Source organism: Marmota monax, unplaced genomic scaffold (assembly GCF_021218885.2).
Source record: "Marmota monax isolate L192 unplaced genomic scaffold, Marmota_monax_Labrador192_F-V1.1 WCK01_AAM20220418_F8-fsc00057, whole genome shotgun sequence".
Taxonomy (NCBI): domain Eukaryota; kingdom Metazoa; phylum Chordata; class Mammalia; order Rodentia; family Sciuridae; genus Marmota; species Marmota monax.
The window spans coordinates 3095678-3114115 of record NW_026693933.1 but is presented as its reverse complement, the minus strand read 5'-3'; the positions used below and the strand labels follow the sequence as shown (position 1 = coordinate 3114115).

Genomic DNA, 18438 nt, shown 5'->3' with positions numbered 1-18438 from the left:
AAAATATTAATAAAGTGTTTTATTTCCTGTGTGAATGTATGACACATATAATCTGTCAGTAAAAGTTTTCTAGTATTTGTGTTCAAATTATGCTGACACTCTCCAAATCAATGTAAACAGGCAAGTCACAAAAGACATGCATCTGAAACGTGTATAATCTTGTTAGTAATCAAATAAGTACAAATTAAGCCCAAGTCATATTGTTCTTTGGTCAAGTATAAGAAACAAGATCTTTTATATATTAATGAATTAGGTGTTATACTATTTTGTAAAGGAAATTCTAGCTGATATCAAACAAGTTCACCAAATGCAGTGTGTGATAGATGAAAAATAAAAATGTAATCAAAATAATAAAGCATATATCTGGGAATATGTGAACTCTAAATAATTTTTTAGCACCAGGCTAGTGGTGGTATGCATGCCAGTAATCCCAGCAACAAGGGAGGCTGAGGTAGGAGGATAGCAAGTTCCAAGCCAGCCTCAGCAACTTAGCAAGGCCCTAAGCAATTTAGCAAGATCCTGTCTCAAAAAATAAAAAATGCTGGGGATGTGGCTCTGGGTTCAATTCCTGGTACCAAAAATAATAATAATAATAATAATAATAATAATAATAATAATAATTCATTAATTCTTAGATTAATGAATAAGTAGAATAGAAATTGTCTTTTGAATTAAAAATACAACATTTATCAAAAGCTGTTTAGGTAGCCAAAGTGATATTTAGAAGAAATGATGTGCATTTATCACTGCCTGTTTTACATGGGTACTTTTTACCACTGAGTCATATCCCCAGCCCTTTTTATTTTATTTTTTTAAAGTTTGAGACATGGTCTCACTAAGTTGCTTAGGACCCCACTTGGTTGCTAAGGCTGGCTTTGTACTTAAGATCTTCCTGCCTTAGCCTCCTGAGACGCTGGAATTACAGGAGTGTGCCACCATGCCAAGCTATCATTGTACTTTCAATCTTTGTGGTGTTGTAAGTTTTCAGTTCATGAAATTATATAAAAAGAGTAAGGCACAAAGTAGGAGAAATGAGTTAGGAAAAATAAAATTAAATACAATAAAATTTTAAAAAGCAGTAAAGCCAAGCCACAAAATGAAGTCTAGATAAATTGGAAGTCACCAAAATAAAACCTTTTGTGTTTCAAGGCACACCATTAAGAAAATGAAAATAGAGCCTATAGAATAGGAAAAAATTTTTACAAAGTATATGTAATGAGGGACTTACAGCAAGAACATACTTTAAAAACATCTATAAATTAATTATTAAGGTACATATAACTTTATTAAGAAATTCCTTTGTTCCACATAAAATAGATCAATGATCAATATACATATGAAAAAATGCCCAATATCATTAGCTACCAGGGAAATGCAAATCAAAGCCACAATGAGATACTACTTCATATTTACTTGGGATAGTTCTAATTTTAAAAAGTAGGTAATAATGAATATCATTGAAGATATGAAGAAATTAGAGTTCCTACAGATGTACAGCATACTAGCCTAATATTGATGAATTCTTTGATTTAAGAATTGTGTAAGATGAATATCAATCATTTTTAAAGTCATTGTATTTAAAGAATTGTAAAGGCTTTTTTTTTCATATAATTCAATTAAATGGATATTTCTAGTTTGTCTTTGAGAAAAGACAAGGAGGTGAGAAGTTTCATTCTGATCTTTCATTGGATCTAAGGTGCCATAGATTTAAAAACTCTCTAGATTTTAGAAATATTAAAAAAGGCAGAAATGGAAACTCAATTTCATAGATTTAATATAAAAACAAAATATTTCATAGAATTGATGCATTACATTTAACACTATGATAACATTTTATGAAACTTCACTACTTTCCTAATTTGAGCAGAGATGAACATTCAATATTTTAATTTTCTTCCTCATACTAAGTTATTCTATATTTATAACGGGAGCATAGCATATTAATTTACCAAATTTATTTTAAACATGGGAATATTATTTTTCTTGAAGATTAGCTGTTTTGTTTTGAATTATTCATTTCCTTTTCTTGATATTTACCCTGAAATAGTATAATGTTGAGAGCCACAGTTTAGTCGGAATGACGCCTGGCATTTTGCTAGAGGGAATGGTTGAAAAGTGACCCTGCTCTGGGATTAGGGCAGCTCGGGGATTATGGCAGATCCTCAGGGAATAGGGTGGCTCTGGGATTAGGGCGGATCCTGCTGCCTCAGGCGCCTGCTACTTGGGAGTTCCCTTTGAGTTCTCTCAGGGTTCTGAGAATTGGCGTGTGGAGCCCGGTGGAGGCAGTGTGTTCCTGGGAAGTGTGTGTAGAGTACCGGTGAGAGTTCGGGAATAAAGAGTTGCTGTTTGAACCTACAAGGCTTTGTGGTGGTTCGGTTAATTTGTCCCCAGCCAGACTGCGGCAGTATAAAAATACTTGAAAGGGGGCTGGGGATATGGCTCAAGCTGTGTGCTCGCCTGGCATGCATCTGGCCCAGGTTCGATCCCCAGCACCACATACGAAAACAAAGATGTTGTGTCTGCCGAAAATTAAAAAATAAATATTAAAAAATTCTCTCTCTCTCTCTTAAAAAAAAATACTTGAAAGACTAGAAAATTTATAGTATGGTGGCTTTATATCTCTTGGAACATCAAAACTTGTTAACATCATTTCTTTTTTGTGGTCCATTTAAATATTTCCATAAATGGTACTAGAACCAAGGTGATACACAGTAACATTGCCCTCAAATTTTATAATTTCCTTTATACTGTTTTAAATTTGTATATTGCAAAATTGAACTAAGAGATGAGGAAATATGTGTGCTACCCAATTCTTTGAAAGCTAAAGTTGTTACTGTGGGTTTGGTTTCTAATCCCTAGAAATATTCAGCACACCACTGAATTGATATGGCAAAAAATACACACTACATTATTGACACAAGAAAACATCAGGTTCAGAGATTGCCCTGCAAATGATGTAATTGAGATAACTTTACATTTTGGAAAGAAGATCACTCATTGGTTGATTGACTCTAGAATACAATTCCTGCTATGGTGATAGCTAGTAAATGAGAAATAACAAGAGAGAAGAAAAAAGAGAAATTTGAAAATGAATGGAAAAGGAGTAGTGGGAAACAAAGAGAGGTAGACAGATCAATGGGCAGAACTCATTAACATAGAGTTAAAGCACAGGCAAGAAAACAGGCACCCTTTGGCTGCCCACTGTTCTGGATGAATAGAAAATGTTAAACTCCCTGATTGAAGCCTGAGTCCTAAAAATTTGTGAAAGAAATACCTGATTGCTTCATTGTTACCACCATGGTTAAGTCCTTCCAGCCTGCTCCACACACTATCCTTTTATGTACAGGTTTCATCATCCATTAGGGCAGTCACCCTATGTTCTTTGCCTTATTCAGAGGCTAATGACTATGCAGTTCATTCCCTTTCCCTAAAGCACTCCACTGGTGGCCTATGTACATGTGTACAATGAGTGCCGCACTAACCTGCCCACTGCATTCCTGTAAAAACACTCAATTAAGGATGTCTTAAGTTATCATTTCCTTATTTTTCCATTCTTACACCCAAGAAACACAGATTACTCCCACTGAGTTTCCTCTTGTGCAACCACCTGAAAGGTCCTATCCTTCTGTCAGCAACCTTTTTAAGAACAGTATGGCATTGTGTTAACAAGAATAATAGTCTGGCCAGGCATGCTGGAACAAGCCTGTAATTCCTGCTACTCAGGAGGATGAGGCAGGAGGAGGACAACCTGGGCAACTTCGTGAGACATGTAAATATTTTTTTAAAAAGGCTAGAGATGTAGCTTAGTAGTAGAGCCTCCTGGTTTCAGTCCTCAATATGAGGGTGGAGGTGGGCGGGGATGTTTGAAATCGTCAAGAACAACTCAAATTATGTTAGCATTCTAAGATTACAATAGTAAGGGATTGTATAGCTAAGAAGGTTTTTATCCTAAACCACTTTGGCATTCCAGCATATAGAGTTTAGTTTGGAGAAAATTCACTCATAGAAAATAGCTCATTAATTTATTCATCAAATAATATTAGGAGCACAATACACATAAAGATGACTGTTTCATTGAATATGCACAAAATATTTGGAGACCAAACAGTATAGTCCAGTATGAATACTACCAACCAGCTCTGTGTGTGTGTGTGTGTGTGTGTATGTGCGTATAAAACATGTGATATCATAATGTGATTAAACTATGTGATTTGGGTATATTTGTTTTTCGAAATGATATCACTCTAATAAACATTTGCTACACCTTCTTTTTCTCATTGGCAGTCATTCAAACTTTTCCAATTCAGTAGGTACAGATGAATTAGTTTATTTGATAGCTTAATAATATCCACTGTTAAGAATATGCTGTACTTTATTCAACTTTCCTTTTGATGGGTTTCATTTGCTTCAAGGTTTTTCTTTAGTTTGATATTATGAGGTTATATGTTCCCCAGGAGCTAAGTATGTATGGTAGAGATGAGAACATTGGAAATCTGTGTACTTGTTTTTGCCCCCCCCCCCCCATGTTTCAAAGAATGAAACACATCCTTTCCAAATCTGTATGTTGATGTATAAAAAAAAAAAATCTCAAAATGAATATAAAAATAGTTTGCATATAATGAACTAGAAAAAATAAAAAATAGTTTGCAGGCTTTAACATGCTTTTATTAATTCATGTTTATTTTATATTCATGGTAAGGAAAATGTAAATATGTAAAATTAATACATTTTTCCTTTTGGTTGAAGAATGGAATGACTCCTCTCATGCATGCAGCATATAAAGGAAAACTCGACATGTGCAAGTTACTTTTGCGACACGGAGCTGATGTGAATTGTCATCAACATGAACATGGATACACGGCCCTCATGTTTGCTGCACTTTCTGGTGAAGTCTGAGCCCTTGCTCTATTAATATTAGATACCTTTACAAGTTTGTTTTAAATGAATAGGTATTTGAAATTCAAATGCATTTTTATTTTAGTAATTTTAAGATCAATTTTGATGGGATGGAGTGGTAGGAATTGGTTTTGAAAAGTTATAAAGTATGAACTTAATTATATACCTAAATTGGCAATCTGTTTCTTTAGAGACTCAAATCAATTGGTTCTTTATGTTGACAATATAATTTGGTGTAATTGAGAAGCTAGGTTTGTTACGTTAGTTACTTTGTTCTGTTTCTTGATATTTTGAAGCAAACACTTCTTGGTTCTCTTGATCCGGTAGCTGCTATGATAGGGCAATTTGTCTCACTGCAATTTTAACATGATCACCCATTTAGAAACTTATTTATGATATTTATTCTTTGCTGAATAAAGTCAGTTGAGAAATATGATGTAAAATTAAGTGAGGTTATCTGTGATTATTGCAGTTGTTTTAAGAAAATACAGATATAATAATCTCATTTTAAAAACAGTAATCTGTGTTTTTATAATCTTGGAACACAAATGCATTTATAAGCCCCAAAAGGACAATATTGTCTAATTTATTAAATTTAAACATTGGCATATATACCATGATATATACCATAAAAAGAGTTAAAATACAAATGAAAGGGCTGGGGTTGTGGCTTGGTGTTAGAGCGCTTGCCTACCGTGTGTGAGAACTGAGTTTGATCCTCAGCACCACATTAATAAATAAATAAAATAGAAATGGAAAATGGAGGAAAATATTTATTATATAGTTTAAATGGTTATATTGCTATATTTGTATATAAACAATTCTTATATATCCACTAGAAAAAAACAAGTACTATATTACCAAAGAACAAAAGAAATATTTTATCAACATACAAAACATTTTCAATAATAATCAAATGAATCCTAATTTTATGCTTATTATATTGGCAAAGGTTAAAGATAATGCCCAGGAACTTTTTGCATTGTGTTGGTGAGTACATTGTAGTCCAACCTTCCTAGAAGCCAAGCCTGGCAAAATGCATTTAAAATATGCCTAACCTTCAATCCATCCATATTTTCCAGGAACTGTTCCTCAGGAAATGGTGGTTCAAATTTGGAAGAATGGACGGAAAATAATATTCATTAACTATAGTTTTTATTGGCAAAGCATCTATAATGATTCCATTAGTGAAAACAACTATAGATGTTTAGATAGAAAAACATCTAGAAAGATAGATCCTAAGTTGTTAATAGTTATTCCAGAGCCTTTAGTTGTGAGGGTTAGAAAGAGTTAGTGGATATTAAAGGAGGATTCCTGTTCATTTTTTCTCTTCTGGTTTTTATTGTTGTTGTTTGTTTTGTTTTTTAAAAATTGTCAATGGACCTTTATTTTATTTATTTTTATGTGGTGCTGAGAATCGAACCCAGTGCCTCACACATGCTAGGCAAGTGCTTTATCACCGAGCCACAACCCCAGATCCCTGTTGTTGTTTTTGATACTTTTGTATGTTTGTTTTGATTTTATATTGAGGATTATCATTAGGAGAACATATTTCAATTATTTTTAAATGTGATAGTCAATCCCATGCCATTCCTTTTTTTTATTGCCTGATTTTTTTTTCCAGAAAATTTGGTTAATTTTTAAATAGATCCTGTAGAATTTTATTTTTTTTATAATTATGATTCATATTTTGAAAAACACGACAATGTTCCCATGATGGAAAGCTAAAAGTAAATGGGGGAGGAAGAAGAGATACAAGAGAATTTTGAAGGTGTTTACATTGTATATTCCTTATATTAACAAATGTATTCCCTTTAACACTAGGAAACAAAGACATCACATGGGTAATGTTGGAGGCTGGTGCAGAGACAGATGTTGTCAACTCTGTAGGGAGAACAGCAGCTCAGATGGCAGCTTTTGTGGGTGAGTTTTGCTATAGTTTTCCATTAGATTATTCTCAAAGTTTCCCTTCTGGGAAAAAATACCACTTTGCTTTTCAGAATGAAAATTTTGTTGTTATTTTTTAAAAGAAAATGTAGCCTATTATCCCAGCAGCTCTGGAGACTGGAGACAGGAGGATCTCGAGTTCAAAGCCAGCCTCAGCAACAGCTGGGCGTGAAGCAACTCAGTGAGACCCTGTCTCTAAATACAATACAAAATAGGGCTGGGGATGTAACTCAGTGATTGAGTGCCCCTGGGTTCAATCCCAAGTATTGGATTAAAAAAAAGAGAGACAAAATGTTCACAGTCCACTCTCTTTTAGCATATTAAAATAACTAGTGATATTTGGGGAAAATGAAGGCATATATTGAATTTCCATTTTGTGAGATACAAAGAATAGTAGGGCCATTTTAATTATAGCCAAGTGCTTTGAAGTAGTATGTTTTATTTCTCTAATGGAAGTAGTTTGACAATATTTAAGACTATAAACTGTGAAGTCAGCAATTCTAAAGTGAAATTCTGGCTGTGCCATTTAATTACAAGGCATTTAATAATTCTTTCAGTTTCCTCATTGTAAAATAGTTACAGGGTCATTTTAAGGATTATAAGAGATGATAGACTGAAAGGACCTTACATGTAGCACTAAACAAATAGTATCAGTTTCTATTAATAATTACATTAGTGATGCAATTCTTTTTTAGGAAGGAATGTTTAATAATAATATGCAGCTGCTTCATTATCATCTTTATCAATTACAAATGTTTATTTTGTGTGTCCAGTGATTCTTGGCATGTTAATCCTGTTACCTGATATAATGTTTTCGTTTAGGACAAAATGAGAATGAATGTTTGATCATTGGTATTTTGGCCTCGTTGATTGATCTGGTAGTTAAGAGAGTCCTCTGATTCAAAAAAAAGCAAAGATAGAAACATCTGATTTATTTAGTGGCCTTGTGACCAATGATTCGTTTAAAAAAAATTCTTAATGTTTATAACCTGTATATACAGTATCACTCTCAGGTGGTTCAGTTATAGTGGTGAACAAGATAGAGGTTGGTCATGTTTTCATGGCATTTAAAGGCAAATAGCAATGGCAGTGCGAAATGCTACATCAAGGGAGAATTTAATTCCATAAAAGTACATAGAAGGAGGAGATATTCTGTTTTATTCCAAGGGGGTTTTGAGAGAAATTATGTTTGAATTGAGCTTCAGTGAGAATTAATCAGGTGTATACAACTGTAACTGAGTATCTAGTTAAATTTTGTTATTACATTTTCTTAAAATATAGAGACTTTTAATGATTAAATCAGTTACTCATTTAGTTGCCTTGTGACAGCTTTATAAAAACAAGTATCCCTATTTTATTTTATTTTAATTTCATAAGGATTTGAGAAATGTATGGCCTTGCTGTGCAAGCTTCAGAGAAATATTTTGTCTCCCAATTGGGGACCCCATGGTTGCTTCCAACTCTTCTCTAAGTTAGTTTTGATGGGGTCAGTGCAGTGGGAAAAATCGCTGAACTACTGACATGGAAACATATTTTAGTTCATTTCTGCTGTTATTAGCATCCTGGCCAAATCCTGTCACTTCCAATGAGCCTCGGTTTTCTGATTTATATGCAATGAAGCAGGGGAATTAGAATGTGTCCCAACTTTTATTTAGCTCTATGAGTGATCATTATGTACATGATGAAACAAAACAGAGCTCAGATAGAGGTTAACCTTCCCAAGTTCGTAGACCTGGAAGTGGAGGAGCCTTTTCTTTCAGTCATTAACATGTGCTCTTTTTTCTTTACACTACAAAGTTAACAAAAATCTAAAGCATAAATTGTCCACAGTCACATTCTAAAATAAGAATAGCATTTTAAATGCATTTTAATCTACTTAGACTAGTTTCACAGACTGAATATTTTTTCAGTTGGAATAAATTTTCCATATAAAAAGACTTTGAAAAACAGTCATTCTTCCCAGTGTGATGGTGCATGCCTGTAATCCCAGCAGTTCAGGAGGCTGAGGCAGGAGGATTACAAGTTCAAAGCCAGCTTTAGCAACTTGGTGAGGCTCTAAGCAACTTAGCAAGACCCTGTATCTAAATAAAATATAAAACGTGCTAAGAATGTGGCTCAGTGGTTAAGCGTCCCTGGGTTCAGTGCCCAGGTCCAAAACAAATAAGTTATTTTTCCCTTTTTGTTTGCTTCAAATGGATCAGTACATATACATGTGCATATACATGTACAAAATTTTTTTTAAAATGTGATCAACTATACAGTAAACATTCCTTGCAACTTGTCTCCTTCACTTATCAGTGTACCATGGGAATTCCTCCCAACTCAGTAGGTATAAACCAATTGTTATTTCAGTAGCTATATAACATTTCTTGATATAAATGCTTCCCAGTTCATTTAGCTCTTCCTTGCTGACAGATTTTAGTTTTTTTAATCACTTCCCTAGAAACTATGTAATAATCATCCTTGTTATAATTTTTTATTTTTATGTATCTATAAGATACCTATTCTCAGAAGTAAAATTGCTGAGGCAAAGGATATATAGTTTTAATTTTAATGTGAGTCTAGATTGTTTTCCAAAAGGATTAGTATCCTTTCACATTAGTGTCCTCAACTGGACGTTATCACTCTTTCAGTTTTGCCAGTCTGATAGTTGAAAAGATGGTATATCATGAATTTACCTTCCCTTTATAAAGGGAAAGTTTTCGTTTAGTGAAATTAAACTGTTGTTTCTGATCATTTGTATTTTCCCTTCTGTGGGTGGTTTGTTCATATTCTTTAATTGTTTTTCTTTTGTGTTGTCTTTTCTTCTACCAAGAAGCTTCATGTATTTTACGGTTGTTAACCGCTTTGCTTGTCTAAGACCAAATGTCTTTAAATTATTTTATGCCAGTATTTTTTTTCCCCTTTGATTCTTATGAGGACCTTTGCCACAGGGAGTTTATTTTTAATAGTCTTATTTATTTTTATAAATTCCATGTTTCTTCTCTTGTTAGAGATTTTCTTTGATCGGGCAGTCTCCTAAATGTTGTTTGGATTTTTGTTTTTCCTAAGGAGTTTTGCTTTGGTACTTCTAAAGTTTATTTATTTATTTTAACAATTTCTTTTCTCCTAGGTATATAGCTGTGATAATACCATTTATTAACCACCCAACTTTTTCCCACTGCACTGAAATACCATCTTGTTTTAAGTTAAATTCCCTTTTATGTAATTTTCATTATGTATATGCAGAGAATAAACATCTGTATGATATAAGAACTTACTATCCAATTCACATAGTACGACTTTATATGGTTTTTGGGCAGAACTTGTTTGGTCTCTCAACAATATTTAATAGATTCCTTAATAACAGTCATTTTTAAAAAGTTCGTATCTTTAGTAATTTGGAGTTATTGCCCCATTGCAAGGAGAATTCTTACTACACCTCAACACTCTTCCACTTCTCCTAGCCTGTTATGTGTAAAAAGAGAAAAGCTATTGAGTCCTTTTTTTTTTTTTTTTTTGTCATTTTTATTAGTCTCTTGGATTTTTTAGCTATTCAATTCTATTTTATTTTCTATTTGAATTATTGTCAAATTTCAAACTAAAGAGAAGTACTAATAGTGATAATTGGCATGTCCTTTTCCTGGTTTTCATGAGAATGTTTTTAGTATGATATTGTTATTGATTTTATCACTTCTAGTTTTGCAAATAAGAACTCAGTTTATTTTCTTTTGTAAACTTTTCATCTCTTTCTGAAAGAATATTTAATGTTTAGTTCATCCTTGAAACTAAGCAATTTTACCAGAATATGTCAGTGAGTTTTTGAGGGCTACAAGACTCAAGTCTAGTCATTGTAATACTAGAGCAAAATGATGTGCTGACTTTCCCCCCTTGTAACATTTATTCTCTATATTGATAATTCTTTTTATTTGTGTATTCAGAATTTGTAAATTAAAACCCAACAAAACTAAATATTTTATAATTCTAATTATAAAAATTAAAACACATTATCAAATAAAAATTACATTTATAAAGATAAACTTTAAACATATATCACTGTAATGTAAATCATTAGATTAGTTAAAACGAAATGTCACATTAAGCATTATCTAAAATTAAAAACATTGACTTTGACAAAAAGTAAGTAATATTATTTTTTACTTTTCATAAAGGTATAATATTAAACCCCTAATCTTAGCCGGGTGTGGTGGTGCACGCCTGTTATTCCAGAGGCTCAGGAGGCTGAGGCAGGAGGGTAGTGAGTTCAAAGCCAGCCTCAGCAAAAGCAAGGCGCTAAGCAACTCAGTGAGATCCTGTCCCTAAATAAAACACAAAATAGGGCTGAGGATGTGAATCAGTGGTCGAGTGCCCCTGATTCAATCCCCAGTACCAAACAAAAACAAACAAAAATCCTAGTCGTATGACAGTGTGATTGTTATGTAGTAGATATTTTTATGTACAGCCACGTCCAACAGCTAACAGCTTTTTTTGACTGTACTAGTTGGGGGAGGTACAGTTTTAAACTAATTCCATGATGAGGAGGTACAGTTTTAAACTAATTCCATATTTTCCTCTGACCCCTTTATATTAATACCAGATATAAAAGTATCTGGTTTGATCATTTCAATGAGATATTTTGGAACAACTTTTTTAAAAAATAGGAACATATATGTTTTATTCAATGTGAGTGTAGATTGTATTTCAAGGAAGCTTGTGCAGTCTGTCTCATCTTCTCTAGTTTCTTCAAGTACAAGTTGTAAATTCACACGATACCTGTACTGCTTTTGATGCTGTCTTGTCCACAACACACCTCCCTTAGGAGATAAAATTCATTGAACATCATTTTTCTCTCTTCTTGAAGATCCTGGAGGTAGACTTGATCATTCCCTAGACATCACCTTGGCTCATTACAGATTTTTAATATAGACTGCTGTTGTTTGACTTCTCAAGGTGTAGGCAGTGGAGCTTTCTGACATAAGGAAAGGGAGAGAAAGAAAAAGGAAAGAAGGGAGGAAGGGAAAAGAGAATGAGAGAGAAAGAGAAAAGAAAATGCCCCTTCCCCACCCAAAGGAAAGGAAAAAAGAGAGACAGAAACTAGTTAACTAACTGGTGATTTGGTATTTAATGGTAGCATGGAATACCAAAAAATGATGTTGTGATCACCACTAATTTCTCTTTCTAAATCGGTGACCTATTCTTTTGTCATTTGCTTAATTCTTTCTCCATTTCTTTTTTTCCTCTCTGGGATTTTTTACTATTAGATTTCTTGGATCTCTTAGTTCGCTTCTCTCTTCCATAATAATTTTTATCTTTGAGTTGTTCTCTGTCTTGAGATGCTTTGCCCCCTTCATCTGCATTAATGATTTAGTTCTCAATAGTCAACAGGATTACCTCTTTCAGTTTGTGTAATAATCTTTAAAATTGGTATCTTTCTGTGGTTCTTGAAAGTCTCTATATACTGTAATAGAATCTGCTGAAGGGCCATTATTTTCCAGCTCTGATTGTGGCCCTAGTTGTCATGGTTAATGTTACTAGTCCACTGCCATTCCAAGAAGCCATCTGTCCTAGTACTGCGTAATCTTGGAGTTGCTGGGTCTCCCTGGGTACTCTGCTCTGTGTCTGTTAGGCAGTCCAGTGAAGCTGTGAGGGTTGGGCAGCAGTGGAGGAGGTGCCACAATCTCTATGCCTTTGGGCCCAAGGTCACCCTACCAGCCGAGGCACCAAGAGGCTGCTCCACTCCCACGTTCTCCCAAAAATGCTCAGAGACAAGCAGAGCCCCTTGCCAGCCTCAAGTGCCAGGGGTCCAGTTGGCCCACAGTACAATCCCCCTGCAGGTCACCTGTTGTCGAAAGGATCAAGCAGATGCTCCCAGGACCGTGCACACGTGGGCAGGGGCCTCGCTGTCTGCCCAGGACAGATCACCCTCCGAGAGCTGCAGTGATGGGCACTCTCCCCAGGACTCTCCACCACTGGTCCCTCTGCCCTCGCCAGGCAGAGAGGCGGAAGAGGTTTCTCCTTCAGAGATCCCAGAAGAGCCTTCACCCTGGAGTATGCCCTGTAGGTTTTGCCTGCTTCCCCAGAGTGGCCGCTTCCCAGCTCCAGAGAGGTAGTGGAGAGGGATCCCGGGAGGGGGAGGTGGCAGGAGCACACTATGAGGCCACCAACCTCCATAGGAAGGTTTTGCTTCTGTAGAACCATTTCTAAAGCTAGAGATGGCTCAGAGGAGTGGCTTAGAGATTTATGAGAAACCAAACTTTTGGGAGCAAAAATTTAAAAAAATAATAATTTTTTTTTCTTTGATTCATTTCACAAAGAGGCCATGCTTTTCTCAAATTGGGGGAGAGGGGTAGTTTAATAATATTAATTATTACTATTATAACAGTATACTTATATAGCATATATTTGAATTAAGTATAACTAGGGAAGCATGATTATCATTTGTGTAGCGGTTTGAAGAAGAGACATTTAGATTACAACCCATTTTTACAAAAGACTTCAGGGCCATTTATAACTTGAACACTGCTTTTTTGTAATCCACATAATCTTCAGATATGTTGTGGATTCTGTGCATTTAAAAGATTGTTTCTTTACTTTAGAATGCTTATAAATGTTCTCTAAAATAATGTACCTCTCCTTTTCCTCCTATACTCTCCTTTTCCGATGCATGGTTACTTTATAAGGAAGCAGCAACATAGTTAAAAAAAAAAAAAATCCAGATGATGTCTTGTTTTTAATGATAAAAATGCAATTTTTCTATTTTTCTATTAAAAGGTCAACATGATTGTGTGACTATAATCAACAATTTCTTTCCACGAGAGAGACTGGATTATTACACTAAACCCCAGGGACTGGATAAAGAGCCAAAACTGCCTCCAAAGTTGGCAGGCCCATTGCACAAAATCATCACCACAACAAATCTTCATCCTGTCAAGGTAGGTTGTATTTGCTTTTCATTTCAATATTGCTTCAGAGTTTGAACTGCTCTTATTATATGGGATCATAATGGTCTGGGTTTGAGTTTTGTAGATGTGGAGTTTGGAGTAGGCCCCTTTGTTCATTAGATTTCTTGAAGGAGTGCATTCGGTTGAAACCCAAGAGATAGTAGGAGCAACAGGTTGGAGCAGGAGGAAAGGTCAAGCAAAGAGTGGGGCCCACATGAAGCCGGCTTCACACCATTGTGTTCTGCAGCAGGTGTGGCTCCAGAGTGGCCAGTGAGTCAGGCTTTTGTATTCATTTCTGGAGAGAAGAGACAATCTCCCAGGTAGAGAGAAGCGAGATGGCTCCCATTGAATGAGGACAAGAAGGAGGCCACTCTGAGCCTTTTGCAGCCAACACTCAGAGTGCCCAGAGCCTGATTTGCAGGACTGTTAGAAAGGCTCCGAGTAGTGTTCTGTTGGCATCTGCTATTAATTATCTTTCTAGGAAGCATGAACATGCCAATGATTCTTTGATGATTTTAAGTAATATAGTTTTTTCAGGAGTCAGTCAAATCAAGCAGATTGTTCAACTTTTAGACCAACACTTAAGTTCAAATCGCATAACTAGGATGCTTTAAGAATCATTCCTCACTATTTTCACTGCTATTTTCTTTGGATTCGTCATTTTAGAAACAACAACAAAAGTTGCATAAAAAATTATGAAGAAAATGGTACTTAGAATTTACCCTTTAAAAAAAAAAAATTGCCTCTTTTGCGTTAGTGGCTCCTTCCCTCCCAGCACACATTTAGAAGAGAGAACTCGTGGGAATAGCAGCACCTCTTTGTCTTTGACACTCTGGTGTGTTGCAGGCTGGGCTGGAAGACAGGTTTTTTCATATAGATACCATATTTCTTACTGTAGAGAATGTGTGTGGTTTTATAATACCTTTGTTCCTCTTTGGCATGAGTATTACGGGGAATTCTAGTTTAGGTGGATTTGAAGAAGTTTCCTGTATTTTTCTGACTCACCAACTCTTGTTTTTTTATCAGTACTAGGGATGGAAGCCATAGTCTCTCATATGCTAGATAAGCAGTCTACTACTGTGTTATGTCCCCAGCTCTGGATTTACTGACTTTTATATCTACATTTCTATGCCATTAGACTGCAAGAAGGTTCTGGAATAATTTTTGATGTTTACATGGAACCTGGTCTCTCAGGTTTAAAAAAATCCTAAGAATTATTCTACTTTCAGATATCTTTAAAGGCATATATTTTGAGTAAATTAGATAAAGGGCATATTTATACAGGTAATAAATTGCAAAGGTATATAATCTGAAATATTCTACATAATATTTTTGTATCACATAGTCTTATAAAAGGAGACTGTTATATAACCAGAGTAACGTCCTTCAGACCTGACTTTGCTTTTTTGTAGGTATAAACAATCTATTCACTTGAAAATCTTTCTTTTATCCATACTTTGGATATAAAGCTGGCCAGTTGCTTTCATTGTGGCCCACTTTCATTATTTTATTTCTTTTCAAGCTAGCCTGGTTCTTCCTAGTGAGTATTATAAAAAACGTAACAGGCAACCACTGTCTAAAGTCAAATAGCTTTTAAAATAAGCACAGAAATTTCTTCAGTATGCAGCTTACCTTTCCATTCCCTTGCACGTAACATAGCTGCATTTGTGTCTAGGTTAAGTGGCTGCTATGGTAATAAGGATGTGTTTATTTTCAAAAGGGACTTGGGGAATTATGCTGATACCCAGAAAATCAAGGTTATCTAGAGAAAAATAAATCACAGAAAAACAGAACTGAGCAAAGTTTCTACGTGGAAAGGAGAGAGGTATATAGAGAGCAATCCTGTTTTTGTTTAGTAAGATGATATTCAAGCCCCAAATTGTTGATTTAGCAATTTTAAAAATGAAATTTGGGGCTGTATCTGTAGTGGTAGAGTGTGTGTCTAGTCTGCATGAGGCCCTAGGATTGATCTCTAGCACTGGAAATAAAAGGAGGGGGAGTTAAAAAAATGAATTCAAAATTCATGAACATAGTTTCAGGTAGCACCCTTTTGAGAGTTAAGATTCAAATAGTTTTTAATGCTGAAAGGCATATTTAATGCTGAAAGGCATATTGTTTTTCTCTTGGTAATTTATAATAAGGATTCATTTCAAAATACTTCAAAATGCTGCAGAGGGACTGGAGTTATGGCTCAGTGGTACAGCGCTCACCCAGCATGCATGAGGCACTGAGTTCGATCCTCAGCACCACATAAATGTAAAATATAGATATTTGTCCACCTAAAAAAACTTAAGAATAAATATTTTTTTAAAAAATGCTGCAGAGATGAAAAGGAAGGAAACTAGCACAAATATTCCTTTGTGTACAGCTATGTAAATGTTTCAGTAAATGCATGGTAATGGTTCATTACACTAAATTTAATCTTAATCTGTGTATACATAAGAAATGTGGGACTCAAAAGAAAATGAAAGGTAAATAAAAAAAAGAAATGTCGGCTATCGTATTTCTTTATAAATATTTGCTCTATAAAATAAGTGTCTCGAGACAAAAAAAATCATTAATCTGGGTTCTCTTTGAGATTTTTTTAAAAAGAATTCCCACTTGTAAGTTAAGAGCTTGTACTTTGATTATAAATTCTATATATAAAAATATTGAGCAAACATTTTAAATGATTGCAGTAAGTAGAGATGTAAATAAGCTAATTAATGAGTCTTCTTCACAAATTAATTTTGATATATATTTGGTAGGGGGAATAATCAATAAATTGACCACTAAGTATTCTGATTATACATACTTAAGTCTAATAATTTATTGTTATTAAGTGTTGGATTTTAAGAAAAATACCAGGTTATATATAAATCTAGTAGTATCAAGAATAAGTGAAAATTCTGTTTCAGTTTCTCATGTCCATATAATCTGTGTTAGGAGGCTAGGTGTAGGTTTTACTTAAACTAACAACTGATCTTTTTTCATTCCTGAAGAGAGGAATGTAACTTACTAAATCTGCTAACTCTTGTTCCCTGACATTTACAATCACTAGGATAAGTATTTAGCTGGAACATGTAAATTAGTAAGTACTGACTGCATACCCTTGTGGCGATGTTATATACATGTTCACTATAGGTCCTCATGCAGGGTCTCATACAGACCCAAATTCAAGTAATCTACCCTGTAACAAAGCTAGTAAGAAACATACTCCTCATTACACTAAATTCAAGCTTAATCTGTCCATTCATAAGAAATGGGGTAGTTAAAAGAAAATAAAAAGGTAAATGTAGAAATGTGGGACTTATAATGTGTAAAATTTGATAATTTTTGACTTTCCACTTTTTTTTTTTTTTTTTTTTTTGTAGCAGGGATTGAACTCTGAGGCACTCGACCACTGAGCCACATCCCCAGCCCCATTTTATTTTGTTTTGTTTTTTGTTTTTGTTTTTGTTTTTTGTTTAGAGACAGGGTTTCACTGAGTTGCTTAGCACCTTGCCCCATTGCTGAGGCTGGCTTTGAACTCGCAATTCTCCTGCCTCAGCCTCCCGAGCTGCTGGGGTTACAGGCATGTGCCATCATGCCCAACTTGACTTTCCACTTTTAAAATTATTTATAGTTTCTTCCTTGACCTATTCTCATTAGTGTAGATAATTTGAAGCATCTTTAGAAAAATTTCTTCAGAGAAATATAGTTAATTGGAAAGAAAAACAATTTCATTTTTAGACTTTTTATTGTAAAAATCTCATTTTCTTATAATTAATAAGAATTAATGAGAATTATACTTATAATCATGAAATTATAGAGTTCAGTAATGTTAACTAAGAAAAGTAATTGCTCAGTGATTTGATTTTATACAAAAGATTGTACAATGTGCCATGATTACTCTAGAGGCAGTAAAACTATGTACCTGAAATGATGTACTAATACCTTGGTTCAGAGAGATGGCAGATCATATTTTACTTTGATATTAAGAGATACAATGGTGTTAGGGTTCTTGCGTATTAGTTTTATTACTTTGGTGGCAATTTGCATTCTAATTTGAACTAGTACACTGACTATATGATCCTAAGAAAGACTTTATTTGGTAATCTCTTGCAGTCAACTAACTACCCAATTTGTAAATTGAAAATATCTCATGGAATTTCTAAGTTCTCTGGAATTTCTTTTAGATCGTGATGCTTGTAAATGAGAATCCTCTGCTGGCAGAAGAAGCAGCCCTGAATAAGTGCTATAAAGTGATGGATTTGATTTGTGAGAAATGTATGAAACAAAGAGACATGAATGAAGTATTAGCAATGAAAATGCATTATATCAGCTGTATCTTTCAGAAATGCATTAACTTCTTAAAAGATGGAGAGAATAAATTGGACACACTGATCAAAAGGTACTGTTTTTTTACCATGTCTTGTATAAAATACAGACAAGTAGGATAATACTTTAATATATAAAAACTAGTTATAAGTTTCAAAATTAAGTATTTTAACAGCATTTTCTATTGTTGGGATCACATTTAGTCTGCAAGAAATAAGGGGACCATATTATACTAAGATTAGTTTTGTAGGCTTTGCAGTGATTTTTTTTTTTGTTATCCTTGGTTTACACATGAGGAATCTGAGGTTGAATAGTATGTATAAGATCAGGCAGCTAAAAAATGCCTAAGTGCAAGTGTGAGGTTTAATGGTGTTGG

At 34.4% G+C, this 18438-nt stretch overlaps 1 protein-coding gene across 2 annotated transcripts in view; it reads left to right on the top strand.

Moving 5' to 3' along the window:
* Nucleotides 1–18438, top strand: part of Ankmy2 (ankyrin repeat and MYND domain containing 2) — a 36190-nt gene that overhangs the window by 7187 nt on the left and 10565 nt on the right. For both annotated transcript variants that reach the window (XM_046463624.2, XM_046463625.2), the window contains exons 3-6: nt 4747–4885; nt 6721–6819; nt 13594–13754; nt 17921–18135. In XM_046463624.2, the coding sequence (XP_046319580.1) occupies nt 4747–4885; nt 6721–6819; nt 13594–13754; nt 17921–18135 (614 nt within the window). The remainder of the gene's footprint in view (nt 1–4746; nt 4886–6720; nt 6820–13593; nt 13755–17920; nt 18136–18438) is intronic.